Source organism: Melopsittacus undulatus, chromosome 4 (assembly GCF_012275295.1).
Source record: "Melopsittacus undulatus isolate bMelUnd1 chromosome 4, bMelUnd1.mat.Z, whole genome shotgun sequence".
Lineage (NCBI taxonomy): Eukaryota > Metazoa > Chordata > Aves > Psittaciformes > Psittaculidae > Melopsittacus > Melopsittacus undulatus.
This window is the reverse complement of record NC_047530.1, coordinates 15,207,493-15,231,958: the sequence shown is the minus strand read 5'-3', so window position 1 is coordinate 15,231,958 and position 24,466 is coordinate 15,207,493. Positions and strand designations below refer to the sequence as shown.

Genomic DNA, 24,466 nt, shown 5'->3' with positions numbered 1-24,466 from the left:
TCTGATATCACAAAATAAACTCAGGAGGACATTAACACTTAGACAGAAACAGCTTGCATCCAGAGCTCCTGCTTCCCCCAGAAAGCTGTGAATATGTCACCATAAATCATAAATCAAATGAGGCCAAGAATGCCATCATGATTATGGGATCTAACTAGAAGGTGGCAAAACATTTACTGCAAGATTTGTACAACTCTGATTTTCTTTGGGTAGCTACAATAAAAGAATCGGATGCATTGCAGAATGCAGGATCAACATGGTCTGCAGGCGTTTTCAGGCACTGTCATCTGCTAAGGCTGATCAGAATCAGAATTCACTGCAGAAAGAGGCAGTCTGGGGCAGTAAGTCCTCGACATTTTTTTCCTCAAGGCTTTGTGGTTGCAGATGTCAGAAGCTGCAGTGTTTGGTCAGCCCTGTGACTTGGGAAAGAAAGTCAATAATCCCTAGAAAGCAGTCTGGTGATGCTGGGTGGGAAGCTATTGCCTGCAGGAGGTCAGACAAGACGTATCAGTCCCTTCTGACTTCAACTATCTAACAGTGTCCAAGTTTAGGCAGCTCTGGATAGGGAAGTGGAGGCTTGTGTTGCCCTAGCATGGAACTGCAGCCCAGCTGCTCCTTAAAGGCTGCCTGCTGAAAATGGTCTGGGGACCATGCACTAGGGAACCCCATGATTGGGACAGGCTCCCCAGAGACATGTGTATGCTGTGGGCTCCCTTCTCCAGCTCTGGGAGTTCCCATCTAAGCAGACAGGACACAGTCTGCCTTGCAGGACCATCCCTGGGCTGAGTGTGGTCACTGGAGCAATTAAATATCACTGGGACAAGCCTCGCAATAGCAATGCTTTGGGTCAGCAGCAGTGCCTTAGTTCAGGTGTGCTCACAGTGTGTAGGAAGGGATCACCCAACCCCAAAGAACAAGAGGGTGCTGGGGGCAGGCACAGGACAGAGCCCCTCGTGGGAGGAAAGGTCCATAGCTCCCACCCTGCTTGCTGCCATCCGCCTTGCACCCACATCTCCTGGTGGGAGCATCAAGCTACAACATGTGGTGAACATGTGCTGGCTGATACGCATCAGTCTGTTCCACAATGCTGCCAAGCTTTGCCTTGATTTAATCAGCACTTCTGCCTGTTTTCTCTCCCCCAACTCCCCCAAATGCAGATGTGGCCTCTCCAGCACAGAGGAGATTGCAGGTTTCTTTCGTGACAGCAGAGCAGGCGTCGCTGGAAGGAACGCTTCTGTTCTCTTCCCTTTTCTGCAAGCAGCACAAAGCAGCTTCACCTCCCTCCCTTTTCCCTGCTGATTTTTACTACTCTAGCTTCATATGAAAAATTCAACCCCCCACACTCGATTGCATGCAAGGACCAGTCTGGTAGCCATAAAGGAGAAACTGAGTGTGCCAAGAGACAACTGTCCCATCCAAACACCATGCTTCGTAAACACCAAATATTTAGCTGCTGTTTTAGTCTAAGTCCTTCCTGCAAAGCCTAAACACAAGTGTCACATCCAATCTGTTTAAGGACCCCTTTTCCAACAGTATCACATCTCATACAAACCACAGGGATTAACTGAAGGACCCTTCATAATCCGGTAGTTTAAAACTAGCTGGGGAAATAGCAGTGAAGCGTCACAGTGGCACTGCTGGAACACGCTCCTTTAAGACACCAGCTGGGGGATAAATGGTTTTGGAAGTGGTCTGAACTTCTTTGCAAATAAGACTAACCCTTTCCGTACTGAAAGCACACCTAGCAATGCTGAAAGTATGCTAAGTTTAAAAATAACTCAAGTATTGGTTATTTAAAAGTAATTCTGAATGTGAAATTTTCTGACAAATCCTGCAGTATTAAACATTGTGGAAAATTATCTGAGCAGGATATTGGTGTTTTTAGAAACAGGCAGAGCAGCTGCAAGAAATGGTATTTTATTTCAGAAACAAAGAGAGAAGCTAATGTGGGGCAGATGCCCAGAGAATTGCCAAATGAAAACCATCTCTTCAGATAGATCATCAAGGATTTCAAAACCATGTTTCCCTTTCAGCTTGACAGAATGGGAGCAGGATGAAAAAGTGGGCAGATGAAACTTGTGTACGTTTAAGAGGGCTCTTCCCACCTTGCAGAAAGTTTTGCTGTTTACATTTCCATGTCGATTTACAACAGGAAGCAGCAACCCCGGGAGCTGGGGGGGAAGTCTGTTCCTGCCCTGTGACAAACTGCAGGGCTTGTGGCAGCACCACAGCAACCCATGGCAAGGGGAAGCCCCGTCCCTCCTCCTGGGATAGCTTTTGCAACACTGGCCTACTCAGCACCCAGGTTTCATGAGCACCACCGCCTTGAGACTATGCCCATGTATGCGAGCTCAGTCATTCCAGGAAGACCTTGGAGCCTTCCGGTACCTAAAAGGGGCTACAAGAAACCTGGTGAGGGGCTTTTTACAAGGGTGTGTAAGGACAGGACAAGGGGGAATGGCTTTAAAGTGACAGAGGAGAGATTCGGGGCTGTTCAGGCTGGAGAAGAGAAGGCTGCATGGAGACCCAATAGCAGCCTTCCAGTATCTGAAGGGGGCCTACAGGGATGCTGGGGAGGGACTATTCATTAGGGACTGTAGTGATAGGACAAGGGGTAACGAGTTGAAACTTAAACAGCAGAGGTTTAGATTGGATATAAGGAAGAAATTCTTTCCTGTTAGGGTGGTGAGGCACTGGAATGTGTTGCCCAGGGAGGTTGTGAATGCTCCATCCCTGGCAGTGTTCAAGGCCAGGTTAGATGAAGCCTTGGGTGCCATGGTTTAGTGTGAGATGTCCCTGCCCATGGCAGGGGGGTTGGAACAAGATGATCTTAAGGTCCTTTCCAACCCTAACTATTCTATGATTCTATGATTTAGACAGATACTAGGAAGAAGTTCTCCCCTGTGAGGGTGCTGAGGTGCTGGCACAGGGTGCCCAGAGAAGCTGTGGCTGCCCCATCCCTGGCAGTGTTCAAGGCCAGGTTGGACAGGGCTTGGAGCAACCTGGTCTAGTGGAAGGTGTCCCTGCCCCTGGCAGGGTTGGAACTGGATGAGCTTTAAGGTCCCTTCAACTCAAACCATTCTATGATTCACAACTGCCTTTTTCACTATTGATGATAATCAAAATTGTCTCCATCCCCCACCTGCTGGGTCCTTATTCTGCAAAACCCGAATATTTGGCAACCAAAGCACCCAGTGCATGTTAGTGACTCAGTTCTGAAAACACAAGCTGTGAAGAACTAGGTGTGTTGGGGGAGGGGAACATCATTCCATCCCAACACACCCAGTCAGTTGCCAGCACCTATAATAAGTGCTCGGAGCAATGTAGAGATATTCCAGCCACTCCAGTCAATGAGCCAGCTTCACTTAGAGCTCAGCTCAGATGCCTCTACACAAATGCCCATAGCATGGGGAGCAAACAAGAGGAATTAGAGATGTGGGCACATGTATGGGGCTATGATATAACAGGCATCACAGAAACATGGTGGGATGGCTCCTATGAGTGGAGTGTTGGAATGGAAGGTTACAGGCTCTTCAGAAAAGACAGGCCCTGCAGGATGGGAGGGGGAGTTGCTCTTTATGTTAGGGATAGGCTGGAAAGTATGGAACTCTGTCTGGGGACAGGTGAGCAGTCAACAGAGAGTTTGTGGGTCAGGGTTAAGGGGAAAACAGTGATGGGACACATTACTGTGGGGATCTGTTACAGACCGCCTGATCAAGAGGAGCCTGTGGATGAAGTACTCTACAGACAAATAGGAACAGCCTCACACTCACAGGCCCTTGTTCTCAAGAGGGGCTTCAACCACCCTCACATCTGTTGGGGTGATGGTACGGCCTGACACAAGCAATCCAGGAGGTTCCTCGATTGTGTGGAAGACAACTTCCTTCTGCAAGCAACAGAGGAGCCGACAAGGAGAGGTGCAATGCTTGATGTGCTCACCAATAGGGAAGGGCTCGTTGGAAATGTGATGCTCCAGGGAAGTTTTGGATGCAGCAATCAGGAGATGGTTGAGTTCGACATCCTGAGGACAGTGAGAAGAGCATGCAGCAAGCTCACTGCTCTGGACTGCAAGAGAGCAGACTTTGGACTCTTCAGGAACCTGCTTAGCAAGGTTCCACAGGATATAGCCCTAGAGGGCAGCGGGGCACAAGGTTGTTAGTTAATATTCAAGAATCAGCTGCTACAAGCTCAGGAGTGTTGCATCCTGACCAGGAGGAAGTGCAGCAGGAGGGCCAGGAGACCTCCTTGGATGGATAAGGAGCTGCTGAGAAAAATTCACAGGAAAAAAGAGGCTTATAAAAGGTGGAAGCAAGGATAGGAGGCATGGGAAGAATACAGGGATGTTGTCCGGGAAGCCAGGGATCAAGTTAGGAAAGCTAAGACCCAGTTAGAATTAAACTTGGCTAGGGATGTTAAGGATAACAGGAAGGGGTTCTATAGGTACGTACCAGATAAAAAACAGAGTAGAGACAATGTAGGCCCCCTCTGGAAGCTATTGGGAGAACTGGCTACCCTGGATTTGGAGAAGGCTGAAGTTCTGAATGACTTCTTTGCCTCAGTCTTCACTGGCAAAGGCTCTGACCGCAGCACCCAAATCTTGGAAGGTGGACACAGGGACTGTGAAAACCTAGACCTTGGGCCCACTGTAGGAGAGAATCTTGTTTTAGACCATCTTAAGAACCTGAATGTACACAAGTCCGTGGGACCTGATGAAATCCATCCGCAGGTCCTGAAGGAGCTGGTGAATGAAGTTGCAAAGCCAATGGCCATCTTATTTGAAAAATCATGGCAGTCAGGTGAAGTTCTCGATGACTGGAAAAAGGGAAATATAACCCCCATTTTCAAGAAGGGGAAAATGGATGACCCAGGGAACTACAGAGCAGTCAGTCTCACCTCTGTGCCTGGCAAAATCTGGGAGCAGATTCTCCTGGAAGGCATGCTAGGGCACACGAAAAACAACAAGGTGCTTGGTGACAGCCAGCATGGCTTCACTAAGGGGAAATCCTGCCTGACCAATTTGGAGGGCTTCTATGACGGGGCTATGGAACTGATGGACAGGGATAGAGCAGTTGATATCATCTACCTGGACTTGTGCAAAGTGTTCAACACTGTCCCACAGGACATCCTTGTATCTAAATTGGAGAGACATCAATTTGATAGGTGGACCACTCGGTGGATAAAGAACTGGCTGGATGGCAGCACACAAAGAGTTGTGGTCAAAGGTTCAATGTCTGGCTGGAGACCAGTAACGAGTGGTGTCCCTCAGGGACTGGTGTTCGGACCGGTCTTGTTCAACATCTTTGTCGGTGACATGAACAGTGGGATTGAGTGCACCCTCAGCAAGTTCACTGATGACACCAAGCTGTGTGGTTCTGTTAATACGCTAGAGGGAAGGAATGCTATTCAGAGGGACCTTGACACACTTGTGAGGTGGGCTGATGCCAACCTCATGAAGTTTAACCATGACAAGTGTAAGCTTCTACACCTGGGTCGGAGCAATCCCAGGCACAGCTACAGGTTGGGCAGAGAAGAGAGTCAGAGCAGCCCTGAGGAGAAGGACTTGGGGGTGTTGATCAATGAGAAAATGAACATGAGCCAGCTGCAGTGTGTGCTCACAGCCCAGAAAGCCAACTGTATTCTGGGCTGCATCAAGAGGAGCGTGACCAGCAGGTCAAAGAGGTGATCCTGTCCCTCTACTCTGCTCTCGGGAGACCTCACTTGGAGTATTGTGTGCAGTTCTGGTGTCCTCAACATAAAAAGGACATGGAACTGTTGGAACAAGTCCAGAGGAGGCCACGAGGATGATCAGGGGACTGGAGCACCTCCTGTATGAAGACAGACTGAGAAAGTTGGGGCTGTTCAGCCTGGGGAAGAGAAGGCTGCGTGGAGACCTCATAGCAGCCTTCCAGTATCTGAAGGGGGCCTACAGGGATGCTGGGGAGGGACTATTCATTAGGGACTGTAGTGACAGGACAAGGGGTAATGGGTTGAAATTTAAATAGGGGAGATTTAGATTGGATATAAGGAAGAAATTCTTTCCTGTTAGTGTGGTGAGGCACTGGAATGTGTTGCCCAGGGAAGCTGTGAATGCTCCATCCCTGGCAGTGTTCAAGGCCAGGTTGGATGAAGCCTTGGGTGATATGGTTTAGTGTGAGGTATCCCTGCCCACGGCAGGGGTTGGAACTGGATGATCTTAAGGTCCTTTCCAACCCTAACTATTCTATGATTCTAAGATACATGAGAGACTACATGGTTCATCAGTCTCTTTCTGGTGATAGCACACATCCATTATCAATTTTGGGTAGGTGTGACAGGCAACAGCAGATGGAAAGAGATCACAAATTTAAAATCAGCAGAGCTACTCTCCTTTCCCACCTCCTATGGCTTTGGTTTCCAGCCAGTCTGGGTTTTGCAGACAGAGGGATATGAACAGAAAACTAGAATTCAATCCTCAGATTGCTGAGAGGCTGTTGGGCACAGTCCGGAGCATGTGGCAGTACATGGAGGCCAACACAGATCACACAGAGCGATATCTGCTTGAAGGATTCCAGGGTTCAGTGCTGGCCAGCTGGCAACTCCACACCAAAGCCTTTAATTTCTCCCACCTAATCCATATTGTGCATTTTTCACCTAGGAAAAGGTGGGAAGAGCAACAAGTGCTACTTTGAACATGATCCAACACTCACCAATGTCAAGGGAAAGACCTTTGTTTCAGCCAGGTAGGGATCTGGCTGTTAAAGAAATAGCATAAGCAGCACTATGTTGGTAACTCGAGGTGGTTTGTTGCATTACCTGTGATATCCTATCAGAGAGGAAAAAAAATCTGTTGAAAATTCTTTTTTAAAATGGAAGTCAAGGATTTTCTTTATCAAGGGGTATTGTGAAATGGTAAGACCCTTTAAATAGCTTCAAGTACAAAGTATGGGGCCACTCTGAGATGAGATACTGATTTTCAAGCAGACACAGAAAGAGGTGTAAACCCAGCAACAAACTGGACTTGGGGTCCTTTGAGCTCGAGCATCTGATCAGAGCTGCAGTCTGCAAAGAAGTTCACACTTCACTTCTCCCATGCCCATGCGCCAGGGAATCGGCAGAATAGCTGCAAGAAATGGTATTTTATTTAAGAAACAATGAGAGAAGTTAATGTGTGGCAGATGCCCAAAGAATTCTCAGTTAAATCCTTCTCTTCAGATAAATCATTGAGCATTTCAAAACTGTAAGAGATTGCTCTTGGGTCATCTCATGTTTGCAGGGAACTCACTGACTTTTCACTCAAGGGAAAGGCTTGGCCAAGATCTGCTAGTCAAGAGCTGCTGCAACTACAGTGGGGGACATGGGACTTTTTTAGGGCAAAAGGCTGATGTTATAATTCGCTTTCCAATGGGACTAGAGAGCACCAACCCCCAATGAACTGAAACTTCAATAGCCAGGCTTTCCTCTCCATTGATTACAACTTCTGTTATTCCTTGGAAGAGGAGACTGTCTCAACACACTGTGAACTTTATGTGCAATTTTAGGTGCTCCTGCAATAGCACACAGAGAAGCACAAAACACTGTGTTTCTGTAGCAAACTGTGTGTCAAATGGACTTCCAGGGAACGCAATGAACCAGTCTTGGGAGAGGCCAGCCCAGATCCACTGCTCGCTAACAAAATTAATTGACAATGCCAGAAAATGCTTTGTCAGTCCCAGAGTTAAGCTGACTGATGGCAGCAACCAGAGAAGACAAATGCAGTGAGAGGGAACATGCAAACCCATCCTGAAAGCTAAACACATCCAGCTTGGCTTTGCTGATGCTGAGCTTTCAGTTCTCTGGGATCACAATGGTAATCCATGCCTCTTGGGTTTCAAGTGGGTTTCAGAAGTTTCCCTTAAACGCTTAAGGACGCACAGGCCATGCTCAAACAAGCACAGAGCAAGCTTCAACTCTAGTGGACAAAAATCAAAGCAGGAATGAAAACCAAATGCTTCAGAAGAGGCCCTCAATGCAATGGGTAAGAGAGAGTTGAACTAAAAAATACCTACGAAAGAGAGAAGGAAAAGCTAAACAGAAAGGTATTTTTTGTGGAAAATTATTAAATGCAGATCAAACATGGAATGCAAGCAAAAGGTCAGGCTGAAGCCCCATCTGAGAAACCAGAAAATGGGACTGTCACGTGGGTGCTGTTTAAGAAAAGATTTTAAAGCTTTTCACAAGATCAGCAAAGACAACAGGCACAGACTCTTGGGGGAGGCAATGAAAAGTGGTCACTGCGATTGCAGATGGAGGGCAACCAGTAAGATAATGTTTAGAAAACAGAAAATAACTCAGTACATGTGGCAGGTTATTACTGGGTGTTGTATGTAAAAACTTACTGATGGTCATTGAAGATGCATGGCAGAGACTGAGATGATCTTGTAAAACACCGTAGGTCAATCACCTGCAGTTCGAGTTCAAAAGAAAAATGATACAGAATCTAATCATAGAATCACATAGACCAGTTTGGGTTGGAAGGGACCTTCAAAGGTCATCTAGTCCAAACCCACTGCAATGAGCAGGGACATCTTCAACCAGAGCAGGCTGCGAAGAACCACATTCAGCCTGGCCCTGAATGTCTCTAGGCATGGCGCATCCACCACCTCCCTGGGCAACCTGTTCCCACCTCTTGGATTGCCTACAGCTTGCCATGATGTTTCCAGCAGATGTCAGGGTGAAGTCCACTGTCAGGACAAGAGCCTGCAAGCGTGATGCCTCTTGTAGCTGGAGTAAGAAGGCTTCATCGACAATCTGTAGTAGACACCAATCACAAGGTCTCCCTTGTTTCCTCAGTCCCCGATTCTTACCCACAAGCTTTTGACCTGCTCGTAGCTGTTCTTCAGAAACAACTCTTCACACTCTATATCTCTCTTGATGTAGAGGGCAATCCCTGCACCTTTCCTTCTTTGCCTATCTCTTCTCTTCTGAACAGCTTGTAGCCATTGACAGCCACACTCCCATCATGGGATCCGTCTCACAAAGTTTTCAGTATGTGGAGGCAGAAACCTGATCTCCAAACCAATAATGGAAAAATGGGAAAATACAGATTTCAAATAAACTTGCTAGGCAGAGAGCACACAAATAGACATTAACTATCTAACTGCAAACAGCTGAACTCAAGGCGAGAAATAAATCAATCCCCACTGATTCAGCTACAGGCAGAGTCAGCTCAACTGACAAGCAGCACAGGAAACAAGCACCAGGACAACAGAAAACTGTTCATGGCAGCAGGGGGGTTAGAACTAGATGATCTTAAGGTCCTTTCCAAACCTAACTATTCTGATTCTATGATTCTATGAAGAAGTGGCAACCAGGTGTAATAAAGATATGAAAATGTGAAACATATTTCAGGTAAGCCTAATACTACTAATTAGTAAAGGATATTAAGCAATTGAACCTGGCCAGCTAGACTATCATGGTGAAATAATGCAAATGGCCTCTAACTGCAAAAACACTGGTGAAATAAAGCAGAGAGACAGCATATATAAGAGGAAGGAAGGCTGTAGTAAAGCCATGACAGAATAATTATGAGCAAAGGGATGGATTTTTTTTTTTTTTAAAAAGGCAGATTATCTGCAAGAATTACCTTGTAGCAGAAAAACTGCATATGTCAAATTTGGACAAAGCACTCCTGGCCAAGTTTCACTGAACAGCCCAGTATCAGTCAGAAGAGACTGACAGCAACGCAGTACATTTCCCTTATCTTGGTTTCTCAAGAAAAACCACCAGTCAACACAGCTTGTAAAGCTAAACATCATTCTTGCAGAAGAAAACAAGTCAGTAATTGGAAGCCAGAACATTCCAGCTCTATATTATGCCACAGACCATCTGACCAGAAAGTTTTAAGCATGAAATGTAGACCGTATCGTGCAGAGACGTGACCCTACTTGAATCCATGTTATGCTGCAGAATAGAAATGGGACAACCCTTTTTCTAACTTCAAAATTTACTTTTCAAATAGTATTTAATCTTTGCAGAAGGATAAGAAAACTTTTCCAAGGATTAAAAGGATGAAGGTCTGCTCACAGCACTTGTAACATCTTTGCATACACTTTAGAAAATAATCTCCATTTATTCTTCCGAGGTATGCTTCATGTTCATAATTAACTTTGGAGCTTAGAAGACTCACCATGAAGCTACAAAATAGAACAGAATCATAAATACATGTGTGTCCATTAACTCAGAAAAAATGCAAAGCGATGAGCAGGCTTTGGTCCTTATTATGCCTTCTCCTACCAGCAATATGGTTTACTTCTCAGCTGTATCTTCTCCCTGATTTACCATGGGGCATGTACATAAAAGTAGGATCTCATCCCTTATATGGAGAGCAGTCAGCAAGTACCAGCATGTTCTGATGTGAGGAGAACAGCTATTTCATAAATCTGAAACTTGTTCTGGACAACAGCAGAGTTTACACAGACCACAAGAATTATAGGAATTAACTCTTCTTTTGTTTACAATATTTAAAAAGGGAGCTAGTGTAGAACCAGCAGTGTAAGGGGTAACACAGCAGTGACATGATACAACTCAAAGTACTGAAATACAGACTATGCACATTTGGAAATGTTTTGCACGTTCTAAATATAAAAGAAGAGTCTCCTTTTATGTTTAAGTTCTCCTAATTAGGAGGAGCTGATTAAACAACTTATCTGGACAGCCAGTAACGTAAACAAAAGCCTGCTTTCTGGAGCAGAGGTGTCAAGCTTCCTTCTATTAGAGGGTTATTTCAATCTTTTATGATTGTTCATCAACCAAGGTAAGCACATCAGGCAAGAGTTACAATTCACCAAGGATAAACGGATTTTTTCAAGATCCATACTGAACCTAGGTCCTTTACACCATCCGAGCCACCCTCTTCCCCCAGAATGTCAGAAAGGGACATTTGGTTGGTTTAGACATCTCCAAGCCCCTGGCTGAGTCCATCTGCTAGTGTGGGCTAAGGATGCCACATCTGTTACACCGAGAACACTGCTATTCACCAACACCACAGCCTGATCTATTTTTTAGTAAAAATTTAGATTCAGCAGCTTCTACACATGCCCTACAGATGATAAATACCTCAGCCAGCTGCAGCTCAGGGACCATGTATCTGACACTTCTACTCCAGGCTTCCACTTTGCTTTAAAATCTCAGCAATGACCTTTTAGTGTTTCATTTGGAGATTATTTCCTGTCATCACAACATTTCTCTCTTGACCTCTCTTGAATTAGTTTCAGGTACAAACCTAATATAAGCTCTGGTATTTTCAGGCCTCACCTAGTTTTTATTTTATGCTGCTCTCTTTCCTCTTGATAGGATCCTTGCACATGTATATAATATCTCTATACACACATTATTATACACATTTTATGCACACACATGCATACGTCTAATAATGGTACGCAAAAGACAACTGGATCCTCATCAAATCAAGCCTAATGTGAAGTAAAAACCTTCATGTGCCTAAGAAACATTTGGGACCGAAAAAGCAAAGGCAGTTACCTGTGAGAAGAATGTGACTGATGCCATTTGTGTGAAACCACAAACATTTATTTTTAATGAAAAAATACTTAAAGTGTGCCACAGTGCCATATTTTCATTTGAACAGTCGTACAAAGATATGTATTTCTGAGGAAAAGTCTTCACACTGTAGAAAATAAATGTGGTTCTTAAATTATGTCAAAAGAAACCTGTAAAAAAGTCATGTTTTATACACTGGAATAAAATGAAACAATTAGAGATAATAATAAATTATAAGTACAGTATTTCAAATATTTGCTTCATCCTTTTTCAGCATTTGTTTCTAGATGTGTCACATATAATATTCTCTCAGAAGCCAGCAGTCAGAATGGCCTTTCAATGGTACTGTGGATAATAGGATGTGGAGCTGAATAAAGTCCTAGAAATGATACCACCGTTTGTTATTAATTGATACATAAAACATAAGAACATGGCAGTTTTAGGTTTGTATCTAACATATGTTGTTGTTAATGGAAATTAATATTTTTTTTTATCAACTGAACTTTTATACTTTAATGAACTGAACAGCAATTATGGTCATTAAGTATGTCACCCAAGCACACTGCACAACTGTGCTTACAGGATGCTACACACTGTATTGGCTTTTTATACAGTCCAAGTTGACAAGAATTTGGAATCATGTCAGGTCTAATTAAGCACTGCAAAATGTTTAAAACTATAAAGTGCTTTTAAATACAAATAACTTTTGCTCCATAGAAATAGGAAAAAAATCCAAACATGCACTTAAACCTGAAACCTCCATGCCCTATGTACTACAGTTTAACAGTAAAACATCGGTTTTGTGCCACTGGTTTTAGAACTTCCTTTCCCATCCTGCCCCCTCCCCAGTCAAAAATTCAAACAGCGTCCATACTGGATTTGTCCGTATCTTCTTGGTCGTGTTTGTACATGAAGGTTAGAAGGAAAAAAGCAATATCTAGAGATGACCAATAGGCAGTGTGTGATGTGACTGCGGACCAGTATCTGCTCTCCACAAGACCTTCCCTGAGCTCAAAATCAATCCTGTGCTCCAGTTCCACTAGAAATTGAACAAGAAACAAAAATCATGTTAGAATTGTATGTCAGCAGAAGAAAAAACACCCCCGAGTTTCTCATAAGCTTTGGGTTCTGATTCTACTTGCATACAAAGTACTGTGGCAGATACACCTGCCCTGACAAAGGCCTAACCAAAGCCCATGAAAGCTCCCACAATAGACAAGAAACAGGGAGATGTCCTGTGTGCACTGCTCTTGTCCCACCCTCATTGTGGTGGTCAGTGGATACAAAGATGGGGAAGCTGGGTCCTGAGCCAAGGGAGGGCTACGTGACCATGTCTGACCACAGCTGATTTAACCAGGGTAGAAATGGAGCCCCTTGGGCAGCCATTTGGAGCTGGTCCCCCTTGGAGCAGTGGGCTGCAGTTGGGGATGCTCCCCTTGGGTCAGGACACTGTCCAAGGGAACAACTCGAGGTTGAGAGCTCTCCCTTCATTAGGTGAGTGATTGTGCATCTTGGATCACTGGCCTTAAAGTTTATGAATCAGCGGTGTAGTGACAAATCCATGTGGCATCCCAAATCTGTAGTAGGTACTTATAGGAAGAGCTTTAATTGAGTTTGAACATTAAGTTTTATTTAGCCTAAATTTATTTGTTCTGTGACAAATACACAGAATACCTCTGTTTACGTTTAACAGTATATTCATTATTAAAAATTACAGTTGATTTAGATGTGCATATACTCTTTGATGCACATGCATTTAGCAGAAACCTCACTTAGTTCAGAGTGAAAAAGGGAGTTAGTGCTTAGTTCAGTGCTTAGTTCAGAGTTCAGAGGGAAAAAAAAGGGGGGATAATTAAATCTAAAGCTTGGAAAACCCTGGAGTTTTTTAAAGCAGCTCTTTTCCTTATATAAACACACATATAAATACATTTATTTATACTATACAGTCTATGTCCACTATGCAGAAGTATCCAGCAAATGTCAGTGTCCCCCATTAGGGAACACTGACTTCCAGAAGGCAGATGCTCAAAACATTTTGAAATAAATGGACTTCTCGCATCTTTAGAGGCTCTACAAGGAGACTACACCCAATATTACAAGCCCTTTCTGAAAACCAGCCATCCCTACGCTGCACTAGCCCTTTTAATTTCCACATTATTCCACATATATTTCAGCAGTTACCCTTTCATTTAAATGGCTGCTTTGATTAATACCACATTTAAAGCAATTTTCACTGCATATGTAACTGGGCCATTGGCTAACCTATTGTTACAGCATTTTAGCAGCTAGAAAATCTCAACGAGGAGCAATATAATAAAAAGGACAAAACTAAAAGCCTGCTTAGCTACAAAAGCCAAAACCCCATATTGAGTAAAAAAATGCAGCCATTTACCAAGGCCAGTTTTCCAAGGAATTTTAATTCTTGGCTCAAAGAGCACATAAAGTGCACAAGTGCTGCCTGGCACTCATGGCACAGCAGCGCTCAGGGAATGACATCCCTTTGTGTTTTCACAGGAGTGTTGCAAACGCAGCAAGGAGAGGGAGTCAGATCCTTCCAATACCAGGAGATGACCACAGTCATTTCCACTAGGATGCACATATTCAAAAACCCAGTTGCTCTGCAGGAAGGACACCCTGAATGATTCTGTCTCCCTCTGATGAGAGGCTGTTACAGGAGCTTGGGAGGCAGCCAAACCCCACAAGCTGAGCGGCTGCCCTCTCAGAAGCAAACACTTTGGCTGTGGATTGCATCACTCAGTTTGCTGCCTCGCTGGCTTCTGCTCCATGTCTGCCTTCTATGGAGCAGGGACAGGCTTTCATCAAAGAGGGATGCCGGAAGTGTGCAGAAAGACCTGGACATACCAACCCCCTTCCCCAAAAAGGACCTCATCAGCAGCTGCACAATGTTCTCTCTTGTGCCACTGTTTTCCCCAAGTTTAAAACAAAGTCTCTGTCCTCCGATACTGACTTGGACAGGCTATCTGTTGAAATGAGCAGTGATGAATGGACAGCAGTGTATCATATGAACGTTATCACAAGATGCAACATACTTGTGACTCCTTAGATTGCAAAAAACCCCACCTTGCAAGAGTGTCAATGGGAAGCTTACAAGTTTAGAAATAAAATCAAGTATGAATTTCTGTAAAGGAAGTACCTATACTTTACTTTAAAAAGAAAAAAAAATCTCCCAGCTGCTAAGATTTTACTTTCTGTTCTGGGCAGTTCAGATCAGGACAAGGGCAGCTTCTGCTTTCAGTCATATGTGCCTTTAAATCCAGATTGCTTCAGAACTGCACATGTATGGGGAAATTTAAATCATTTTACAATAAATGGTGAGGGGTTTCTCTGCAGCAATCATATTGCTTTTCCTAGGAACTACTGATACACATATATCATTAGCCAAAACTCATACACTCATACATATATATATAGTGTACATGTATGTACAAATGTACATACAGATAAACCTCCTATAAGAGAAAAAAAGATTAAAAGGAGAACAAAAAGTCAGTCCTTGGACATTCTTAAGATACTCAAAAAGCAAGAACAGATTCAATACATATCATAGAATCATAGAAGAGTTAGGGTTGGAAAGGACCTTAAAATCATCAAGTTCCAACCCCTCTGGCATGGGCAGGGATACCGCACACAAAACCCTGTCACCCAAGGCTCTGTATTTAACACTTTAGAGAAAACCAACAAAAGTAAATAGTGGCACATGTTGTTATGGTATTTCCAGCTTCCCACAACACACAGACATAGCCCACTGAGGGTCTTGTTTCCACAGGGTTTGGATAGCGGACTCGTCACTAACCTGTGGGTTCGAGGAAGCTCGAGCTGTTGCTGTGCAGTAAAAGGGGCTCCCCAGCCGCTGTGACCTTCTTGTCATCCTCCTCGGCTCCATCTTTTCCTGCCTCGAGTGTCTGTGGGGTGGCTGTACTAGATCGACCAAATCTTGAAAAAAGCATCCCGCCGAGGCCCTTCCCAATGCTTGCAGCTCCTGCATTCAAGAGGAAAACAACATAAACAAGGGCAGCTAAATCAAACCACAAATTAAAGTCACTGCAGCACCCATCAATTAGAGTTGATTGACAGATGAAGGAAAACTCTATTCATGCTTTTCTAGGATGGGAACAGCTTATCTGACTTAAGTGCACATTGTTTATCATGAGACTAGTGTACAAGCAAAAACTATGATTTGGAAACTGCAGCTATGGGAAAAATACATAAGAACACTTCTGCAGCAAGAAATCTGGTACTTCTAAGGACATGTCATGATTCCCCCTTTCGCAAAAGTCTAAGACTAGGACAAAAATGCTTTGTAACAATGTTAGTATCTTTTGCATGCAACAATCCCATCAGGACATTTAAGACATTCCTCTCATTAAGGGTCCGTGTGTTGGCATCAGCCCTATAGACATTTAGAAATGCTGTATGATCCTTTAAAAGGACTCTTTTGGCTGCTCAGGAAGAGGGCTGTAAAAGTGAAGAACAGGTATGTGATGTTTTCTCCCGACTCTGCTGCCACCTTATGGACATTTAAAGTTACTCTGGTAACAGCAACAAGCAACCCTGATTTGAAATACCGGGTATTTCTACTTAAGGACTAAACTGCTTTTATATACTTAGTTGATTGTGAGGATTCTTGGCACTAGTCTTCTTCCAAATCCCACAGAGAGAGCTAAAGATAAGCCTTGAGACAACAAAAACTGCAAGTACATATTCAAATATAAACTCCAGTGAAAGTGAATTTAAGCTCACTTAAACCAGGGCTTATTTTGAATGAGAAAGCTAGGAGACAGACTTCATAATAAAACAGCCTGAATTTCCTAGTCTGAAAGCATAAGTTCAATGTAACTGTAATAGTTTACACAGAGTGATTTTTCTCCTATTTGCCAATACCAGATAATGTAATCACAAAACAAGTTTTAATTGATTTTATTTTTCCATGAAGTAGAGTGGGAACTATTAAATCACGAGGATGTTACTTCAATAAGGCAGACAACAATAAGACAGCAATAGCATAAACTCCCAGACCCACAACCTCTCCCTGCAAGCCTTGACTCTGGCATATGTAAACTATGTTTTCTTCAAAGTAAATGTCACTTGAGATTAAAACAAGCCATTCACCTATACAGAACAAACAGAAACAGCCAGCAATAGTTTGCTTATGGTTGTACACTCAAACACTGCAGAGTGGTGAAGCTCAACAAGAAAGTCCTATATATAAACCAAAAGAAATAAAGAACAATTACCTAATATACCTGCTTTGCCTATGTTTGTTATAGATTCCCCATAGGGGCGTCGAGCCATGACCGGTGAAGTAGTTGGGCTTGGTCCAGTTGACACACTTTCACTATCGGTAACCGAGGTAGGTTCTTTTGTTGGGTTGAGAAAACTTGGCTTCATGCACTCATAAGGCAGAGGGTTTACAGTGGTGTACCAGTGGATCTGAACAGGCGAAATGTTGCTGTAGTGTTTCAGAATTAAAGGTTCTAATCTATACGCCTGCAAGAATAATACAGAAAAGAAAATCCTGAGTATCAAAACTGAAAAAGCGTATTTCCTTCCATACAAAGTCCTCTCCAGCCCAAAATCCAAAATACCTGTAATGAGTGAAGCCTAGAAAGTGACAATATGGTGGTGTTATATTCTGGTTCCCTTTTATTTTCACAGCTTAGAAGACATTTTAGCTGCCCAGTTGCTTGTGCATTCACTTCTGCACATTTTTCTGCCACACTTCGACTACATGTTATGAACGCACACATTACTGTTAACAGATGTTTGTTATTATGCATCGACAGAGCAAATTTAATTTAATTACAGTTAAGCTGATTCTGCACAACACAGCAGAGAAGGAGGAACTGGCTATGTAAACATTTTGTTTGATGACTCTTCATTGATCTCTGTGCAAACCACGAATTGGTGTGCTTATTTAAAAACAGTAATTCTATCAATTATTTTTCTTTGTTTACATAGTTATAAAAAACCATTCTGCACTTCTATATCTTAAATCTAAGTAAAAATAGTATTTGCAGAGTGGGACCACAGACTGCAGCTTGACCGACTGTCCTAGATGTCGCAGAAAAATCCTGGTTTAGGAGTAGCTGCAGCTGAATGAGATTTTGAGTTGAGCAGAACAAGCATGTTTGGATTTGGAATATAACAAGATTCAGGTAGAGGTTATATACACAAAAGTATCCCCAAATTACTATTCTACAGTCAGAATGAAACTGCAAATCAAGCTTGTATCAAAGAAGTTACCAAGGTGATGCAGATCAAAGTTCCAGCATCCTGCCTTTTGATAAGGGCAAACAGTGTCTGCCTATGGAAGTGTGTAAGGACAGGGCAAAGCTGTACCAATACTACTCTCCCAAGTACTATCTGACCCTCTAACAATCTGTTACTCAGGATGCTTTGATTAAAAAAATGGTGGCTTTGTTTTTCTTACAGGATCTTATGAACTGCTTGGGAAACCTTTATTAACAAGCAGAGTATCTTAAAACAGATGATGCTTAATGGAAGTCAATAAGTTAAACACAAGTGGGAACTTGATGGAGGATTATTTCTCATGTCTCTGGGAAAAAAAAAAAAGCACATTTGAAAACCACACATTATCACACAGTGGATGCTTAAAAATAGTCAAGGTAAAAGATTGCAACTGAGATTAAAACTCACCACAGGATCCGTTGGGTGAAAAATGTTTAGTAAGCGGTTACAAATTGTCCTGGGCAGAATATGGTCTTGACTACCAGAGTTTCCCGGACGGACGCCACGCAATGCCAAAAACACTGCTAATGGAGATCCCATACAGAAGAAATTCTCCACCTAAGGAGAGATTTCATACAAATTAATAAGGCTGGAAATTATGCTTTCTAACATAACTGGTTTTGATTTGTGTCTTTCGACTGATTTCTCAGTTTCAGCTGAGGACTCCTATAGTATTTGTAAGTGAAAACGAGGAAGACCATTATAACATACCTACAACATACTCTAACACAAAGATTACACTTCTCATTTCCCTCTGATGTGAGAAGAGAGTTACATGCTGGGGTGCTAAACAGCTGGAAAACTGAAAAACAAGTTGGATATTTGAACTGAAAGAGGTCTACCAACACTGGAAAGGCTGGAGCATGAAGACTTTGGAAAACACTAAGGAAATGTGATGAGTTTCACAAGACTGAAGTCTGATTTCTCATGAAAATTCCTAAAGCTTACCTCACCTCCTTAATCTTACCCTGAGTACTCCATGATTTGCTTTGCTATATAAACCCACCAAGGGGATAGAAATGCATATTAAAGACAACCTAGAGAATACTTAGTCACACATGTACAGGCTGGTGCTATGTACAACCTCTTAGACCCTCCTCCCCCCACCTAATGTTAAGTGAACAGGACAGTACCTGTCAAAAGTGCCACATCATCACACATTAGGAGCCACTACCCAGGAATGGGTACAGCATACTGAGCAACTCTGCAGGCTACTCTCATGTCATCCAAAGCTACTATGACTTTGCTCTAAAAGGACTGCCTCTAACACTGAGAGGCAACTGAGTAAACCTGAACTGCAACTACTAACCTATCTGGCAGAGGCCACTGCAAATGCATCAGTGGTAATGACTTTTGGTCACTACAAAACTTGGGCCAGGATTCAAGAGTGATCTAGAGGTGAATAGCTTTGTATCCCATTACCAATCCTCAGACACTGACTCCTAGAAGCATTTAATGTAAAACTCTAGTAAAAACATTTTCATAAATCAAAATTACTTTTTAATCTTTTATTGTGGTTTAAACACCGGAATCAGGACACCTTTAGAGGACCTCCTTACATGAAAAATTAATTCTACCATTACCAGACCTTCAATGCAAGTTTTCCCATAGTAGTGCCCAGTTTACAGAGCACTGCAGCTGAGTGACTCCTAATGTACTGCTACTTAACCAGCAAGAAAAATTGATGTGTTCTTGCTAAGTGCACATGAAGGAAGCTTGGATTCCCATGTGCCTTCCCTATATGTCAGTACATGGAGTGAGGGTGTAGAATAATGGTCCATTTCATCTATCAGATTCCAGCACTGCACAAAACATTCCTCCTCCTCCGACTTGGCACCAATACCCCTCCTCTTCCTTCCAAAAGAATGCACAAGTCCCAGCCCAATGGAAAAGAAAAAAAATCTAGGTCTTCAGCAAAGCTATCCAATGTCATACGCACAAAGCACTTCTCTGTCATCTGCATTGTCAACCTAGCCCATTGCAGAGCTGCTTTCCCCTCTTATAATTGAGCTTTACACAGACCCTTACATTTTTGCAGTTTGGACAAAAAGCTTTCTCATCTTCAAATACAACAGAAACAGATATTCACAGTGCAGTCCTTTAAACTGAATAAGTAATCTTTAACCCTGTCCATCTGATATGCTAGTATTGAGGATCTGAAGTACACAATTAGGGGGTTTCTGCTTCAGAAAGAAATCAGAAAGTGACTGCCAGCTTTCACTTGCTAGCAGATGCACAAAATAAGTTTGCAGGAATTCACCTTAGGCAAGTACAAATTAGGCAAAAATCTCAAAAAGGAAGTGGTTTCAGTACTTACATAGCGCATGGCTTTTGTTCCATCATTTCTATCGATGAACAAAAGATTAATGGTGTCCACAGACAGATGCTTTCTCCTAGGAGGCCGCTGTTCTTCTACATAGGCTATTATGTACTTTCTTACATGCACAAGCCTTTCAACATGGTCTTCCAGCTCTGGAAATGCTTACAAAGTACCAGCTGATGGGTACCTTAACAGGTGGCACCAGACCAACACCAAAGCAGTTAACACTAAGAATCCAAAGTAAGTCTTCCAAAATTAAAGTCCTTTAAATTACAGAATCACAGAATGGTTTGGGTTGGAAAGAACCTTAAGATTATCTAGTTCCAACCCCCCTGGCCTTGGGCAGGGATACCTCCCACTAGATCATGTTGCCCAAGGCCCTGTCCAACCTGGCCCTGAAGACTGCTAGGGATGGAGCAATGGAAATTGCAGCCATTAGATGACTTTCAGCACTGTTGCAAAGTGGCTGAAGAGAAGACTGCCATGTGCTGGAAGCTACTGGGAATACAGGACTAAAATAACTCTAGAAGACATTAATTTTGGTGTTTCTCCTATAAGCAGAAGGGGGGCACTTCACTTCTATTCCTCTAAATGTTTAACAACAGAGAAGATGTGATGAAGAATATGACCTTTCAGGATAGCACTTTTCTGCTGGTTATGATTCATAAACAGCAGGCTTAATGAATTTATTTGTATTTTAAGCAGCAGCTGAGCCAAACAGTCATCCATTCAACTTAAGACTGCAGTATGTTCAGAATTAATAACACGAAAACAAACCTGAATGAGCCAACAGGAGTGAGTCGGCAAAGCTCTTTTGTGCATAGGTAAGCATGTGGGACAAATGAATGTGTTTAGCAGTGATGTTAAAACAGAAGACGTAGAAGTGCTGTGTTGCCTTTCACCACGAAGGATCCCAAACATCCTCCTAGAGTGAGGAAATACAGACCTCTGCAGTAGCCTCTACCTGTTCCTGCACTCAGGAACCTTCTGCAGCTTTAGCAGACAAAGGGAACAGAGACTTATATCAGTATTACATGGGGAATTTAACTGGGTGGTTGCGTGTTGAACTACAGTGGCACATTTCCGCATTCAATTTAAAGGCTTCCTCCTCCCAGATAAGGCTGAATGTCAGCATCCCATTAAGCTCTCATAATTCTTGTACATGTGGTAAATCATTAGGATCTTGTAAATAATATGTGATAGTTATCAACATTGACATCACTGTCAGATGATGCTCCATAGAAACCACAAAGTCATGTACAATCTGGAGTTTGTCCCAGAAATGTTTCTGTAACCCTGGGTGAATAAGAAGTGCTAAGGAATCTTCAAGCACTTTGGGTCAGCATATTGACAAGTCCAGATTTAACTGATTTTCTATCCCAGTACTAGGAAGCAACTGAGGTACCTCCTGCCCTTTTCTCTGCTGTGGTGGAAAAATCACCCTACGACCCATGGACCAACACGCAGCCTGACCTGAGCAGTGATCTGGGCCTTCTGAGTAACTCCACCCAGTTTCTATACTGGGCATGACATACTCTGCTATGGAGCACCCCTTTGGCTACTTTGGTCCAGGTGTCCTGTCTCTGCTTCTTCCCAGCTTTCCGTGTCCCTCCTCACTGGCAGAGCATGAAACTGAAAAGTCCCTGATCGGGGTAAACATTACCTAGCAACAACTAAAACATTGATGCTTTATCAGCACTGTTCTCAGACTACAGTCAAACCCACAGCACTGCACCAGCTACTAAGGAGAAAAATAACTGCTACAGCTGAACCCAGGACAGTCATCCAGGGAAACTTAATTTGTTTCAGTCCATAAAAGAGGCAACACAGTGACAGCAGCTAGCCTTTTTCATTGCAGATGTACATGCCTGTTTCATTGAGTAATACCACCTAAGGAGATCTGTGACCAAAGACTCCAGTCTCCTGCATTGCACAGACCAAAGCAAATTTGTGGATCAAGCATTTGTGGTGAATAGCAACTCATGATCAAACCAGAGGCTCTGTTCTGCCATGAAGAGCCAAGGTGCTGGTAGTGCACAAAGCAGTTAAGTTCTCTTTCAACAAGTTAGGCACACTCAGTAAGCTGGACTGGCTTGCTAATGAGCAGTCATCTTTCAGTCATCCTGTTGAAATCCTCCCTTGGCAGACGCACTTTGCTTCTTGGTTCTTGGAAAGCCTCTCTCTTTTTGGAGAGTGCTCTTATGGTGTGGCCTCAGGCATGATACACTCCCTAGTGTAAAGCTTCACAGAAACAGAACATCTTCCTTGAAGAAAAAGGATGTAAAAAGGAGTGTACAAATCCTTGAAGAAAAAGGATGTACAACAATGGAAATAACCTAGCAGTAATTTAGATAGATTTCTTCCCCCTTTCTTTTCCCCTCCTTTCACGTTCCTTCTAAAAAGCATCTGTTAAAAAAAAATCTCAGTTTAAACACAACTGAGTGAAAAATAATCATTCACAGCGCTGGAGGAGTATCAGCCTGACTCCAGCTTCCTTGATGGTAGAAATAATAGTGCAATTTTAGTATATAATAGTGCAAAATTTAAAGCAGTGATGAAAAGGAAAAGGCTATGACAAATTGAATTATGGTTAGTTTTCTTTTTTTTATGGCTCAAGATTGACCTTGTCTTCTAGAAGTCCTTCTGAACTCAGAAGGAAATAAAAGTGGCAAGTTCAGAAAGAATTGTTCTCATCTATCATGTCACATTTTAATGGCCTAATATTTCAGGATATAGTCGAGCAACTAGAAAGTGCTGCACATAGAAGCACAGAATCATAGAATAGTTAGGGTTGGAAAGGACCTTAAGATCATCTAGTTCCAAACCCCCTGCCATGGGCAGGGACACCTCACACTAAATCATGTCACCCAAGGTTCTGTCCAGCCTGGCCTCAAACACCACTATGGATGGAGCATTCACAACTTCCCTGGGCAACCCATTCCAGTACCTCACCATCCTTACAGTAAAAAACTTCCCCCTTATATCCAACGTAAACTTCCCCTGTTTAAGTTTTAACCCATTACCCCTTGTCCTGTCATTACAGTCCCTAATGAAGAGTCCCTCAGCAGCATCCTTATAGTCCCCCTTCAAATACTGGAAGGCTGCTGTGAGGTCTCCACGCAGCCTTCTCTTCTCCAGGCTGAACAGCCCCGACTTTCTCAGCCTGTCTTCATACGGGAGGTGCTCCAGTCCCCTGATCATCCTCGTAGCCTCCTCTGGATTTGTTCCAACAGTTCCATGTCCTTTTTATACTGAGGATGGCACAACTGCACACAATACTCCAAGTGAGGTGTCACAAGAGCAGAGTAGAGGGACAGTAGAGGGGCAGGATCACCTCCTTTGACCTGCTGGTCACGCTCCTCTTGATGCAGCCCAGAAAGCCAAGTGTATCCAGAGTGCACACTGCAGACGGCTCATGGTCATTTTCTCATTGACCAACACCCCCAAGTCCTTCTCCACAAGGCTGCTCTGAATTTCTTCTCTGCCCAACCTGTAGCTGTGCCTGGGATTGCTCCCACCCAGGTGTAGGACCTTGCACTTGGCATGGTTAAACTTCATGAGCTTGGCATTAGCCCACCTCACAAGCGTGTCAAGGTCCCTCTGGATGGCATTCCTTCCCTCCAGCATATCAACAGAACCACACAGCTTGGTGTCATCGGCAAACTTGCTGAGGGCGCACTCAATCCCACTGTCCATGTCACCAACAAAGATGTTGAAAAGACCGGTCCCAACACCGATCCCTGAAGAACACCACTTGTTACTGATCTCCAGCTGAACATTGAGCTGTTGACCACAACTCTTTATATGCGGCCATCCAGCTAGTTCTTTATCCACTGAGTGGTCCACCTATCAAACTGATGTCTCTCCAACTTAGAGACAAGCTAGAAAATGCCTTTTCCCAATGATGAGAAATTTTAGCAATTTATGCAGCTGATTAGCAAGCAATCTGTTTCATGAGGCTTAAAGTAACTTGTGCTAACTGTGAGATCAGAGTAACTTGGAAGGAAAATCCACTGCTGGAGGAAATTCAATTAGATTTGCTCAGAGATGTGACATGTTAGAAGGAGATCCCAAGGAAAATGGGTTAGTCAACAAAGTAGAAGTGAAATTGTTCAAGGGATGCGATTAATATAATTTGCCAAATGGCTTTTACCTTCCCACACAGTTGTATGTGCATGCACAATACATTGTCAATCTGTATTCAGGTTTATATATTTATATATAAACATGTATTTGTAATAAATAGTACTATATGAATACATATACATGTTTACACACACCTACACACACTTCAAACAACACATTAAAATTAATTCTACCAACATTATGTCTAGGGACACAGAAAAAAAGAGTAAGTAGAAT

At 43.1% G+C, this 24,466-nt stretch overlaps 1 protein-coding gene across 3 annotated transcripts in view; it reads right to left on the bottom strand.

The window, feature by feature from the left end:
* Window positions 1-11,527: 11,527 nt before the first annotated feature.
* Window positions 11,528-24,466, bottom strand: part of DDHD1 (DDHD domain containing 1) — a 77,092-nt gene continuing 64,153 nt past the window's right edge. For 2 of the 3 annotated variants that reach the window (XM_034062546.1, XM_034062548.1), the window contains 4 exons: window positions 18,193-18,342; window positions 16,770-17,022; window positions 15,329-15,514; window positions 11,528-12,553 (listed from right to left, as the gene is read on the bottom strand). In XM_034062546.1, the coding sequence (XP_033918437.1) occupies window positions 12,372-12,553; window positions 15,329-15,514; window positions 16,770-17,022; window positions 18,193-18,342 (771 nt within the window). In that variant the 3' untranslated portion in view covers window positions 11,528-12,371. The remainder of the gene's footprint in view (window positions 12,554-15,328; window positions 15,515-16,769; window positions 17,023-18,192; window positions 18,343-24,466) is intronic. The other variant, XM_034062547.1, reaches the window with a different exon arrangement.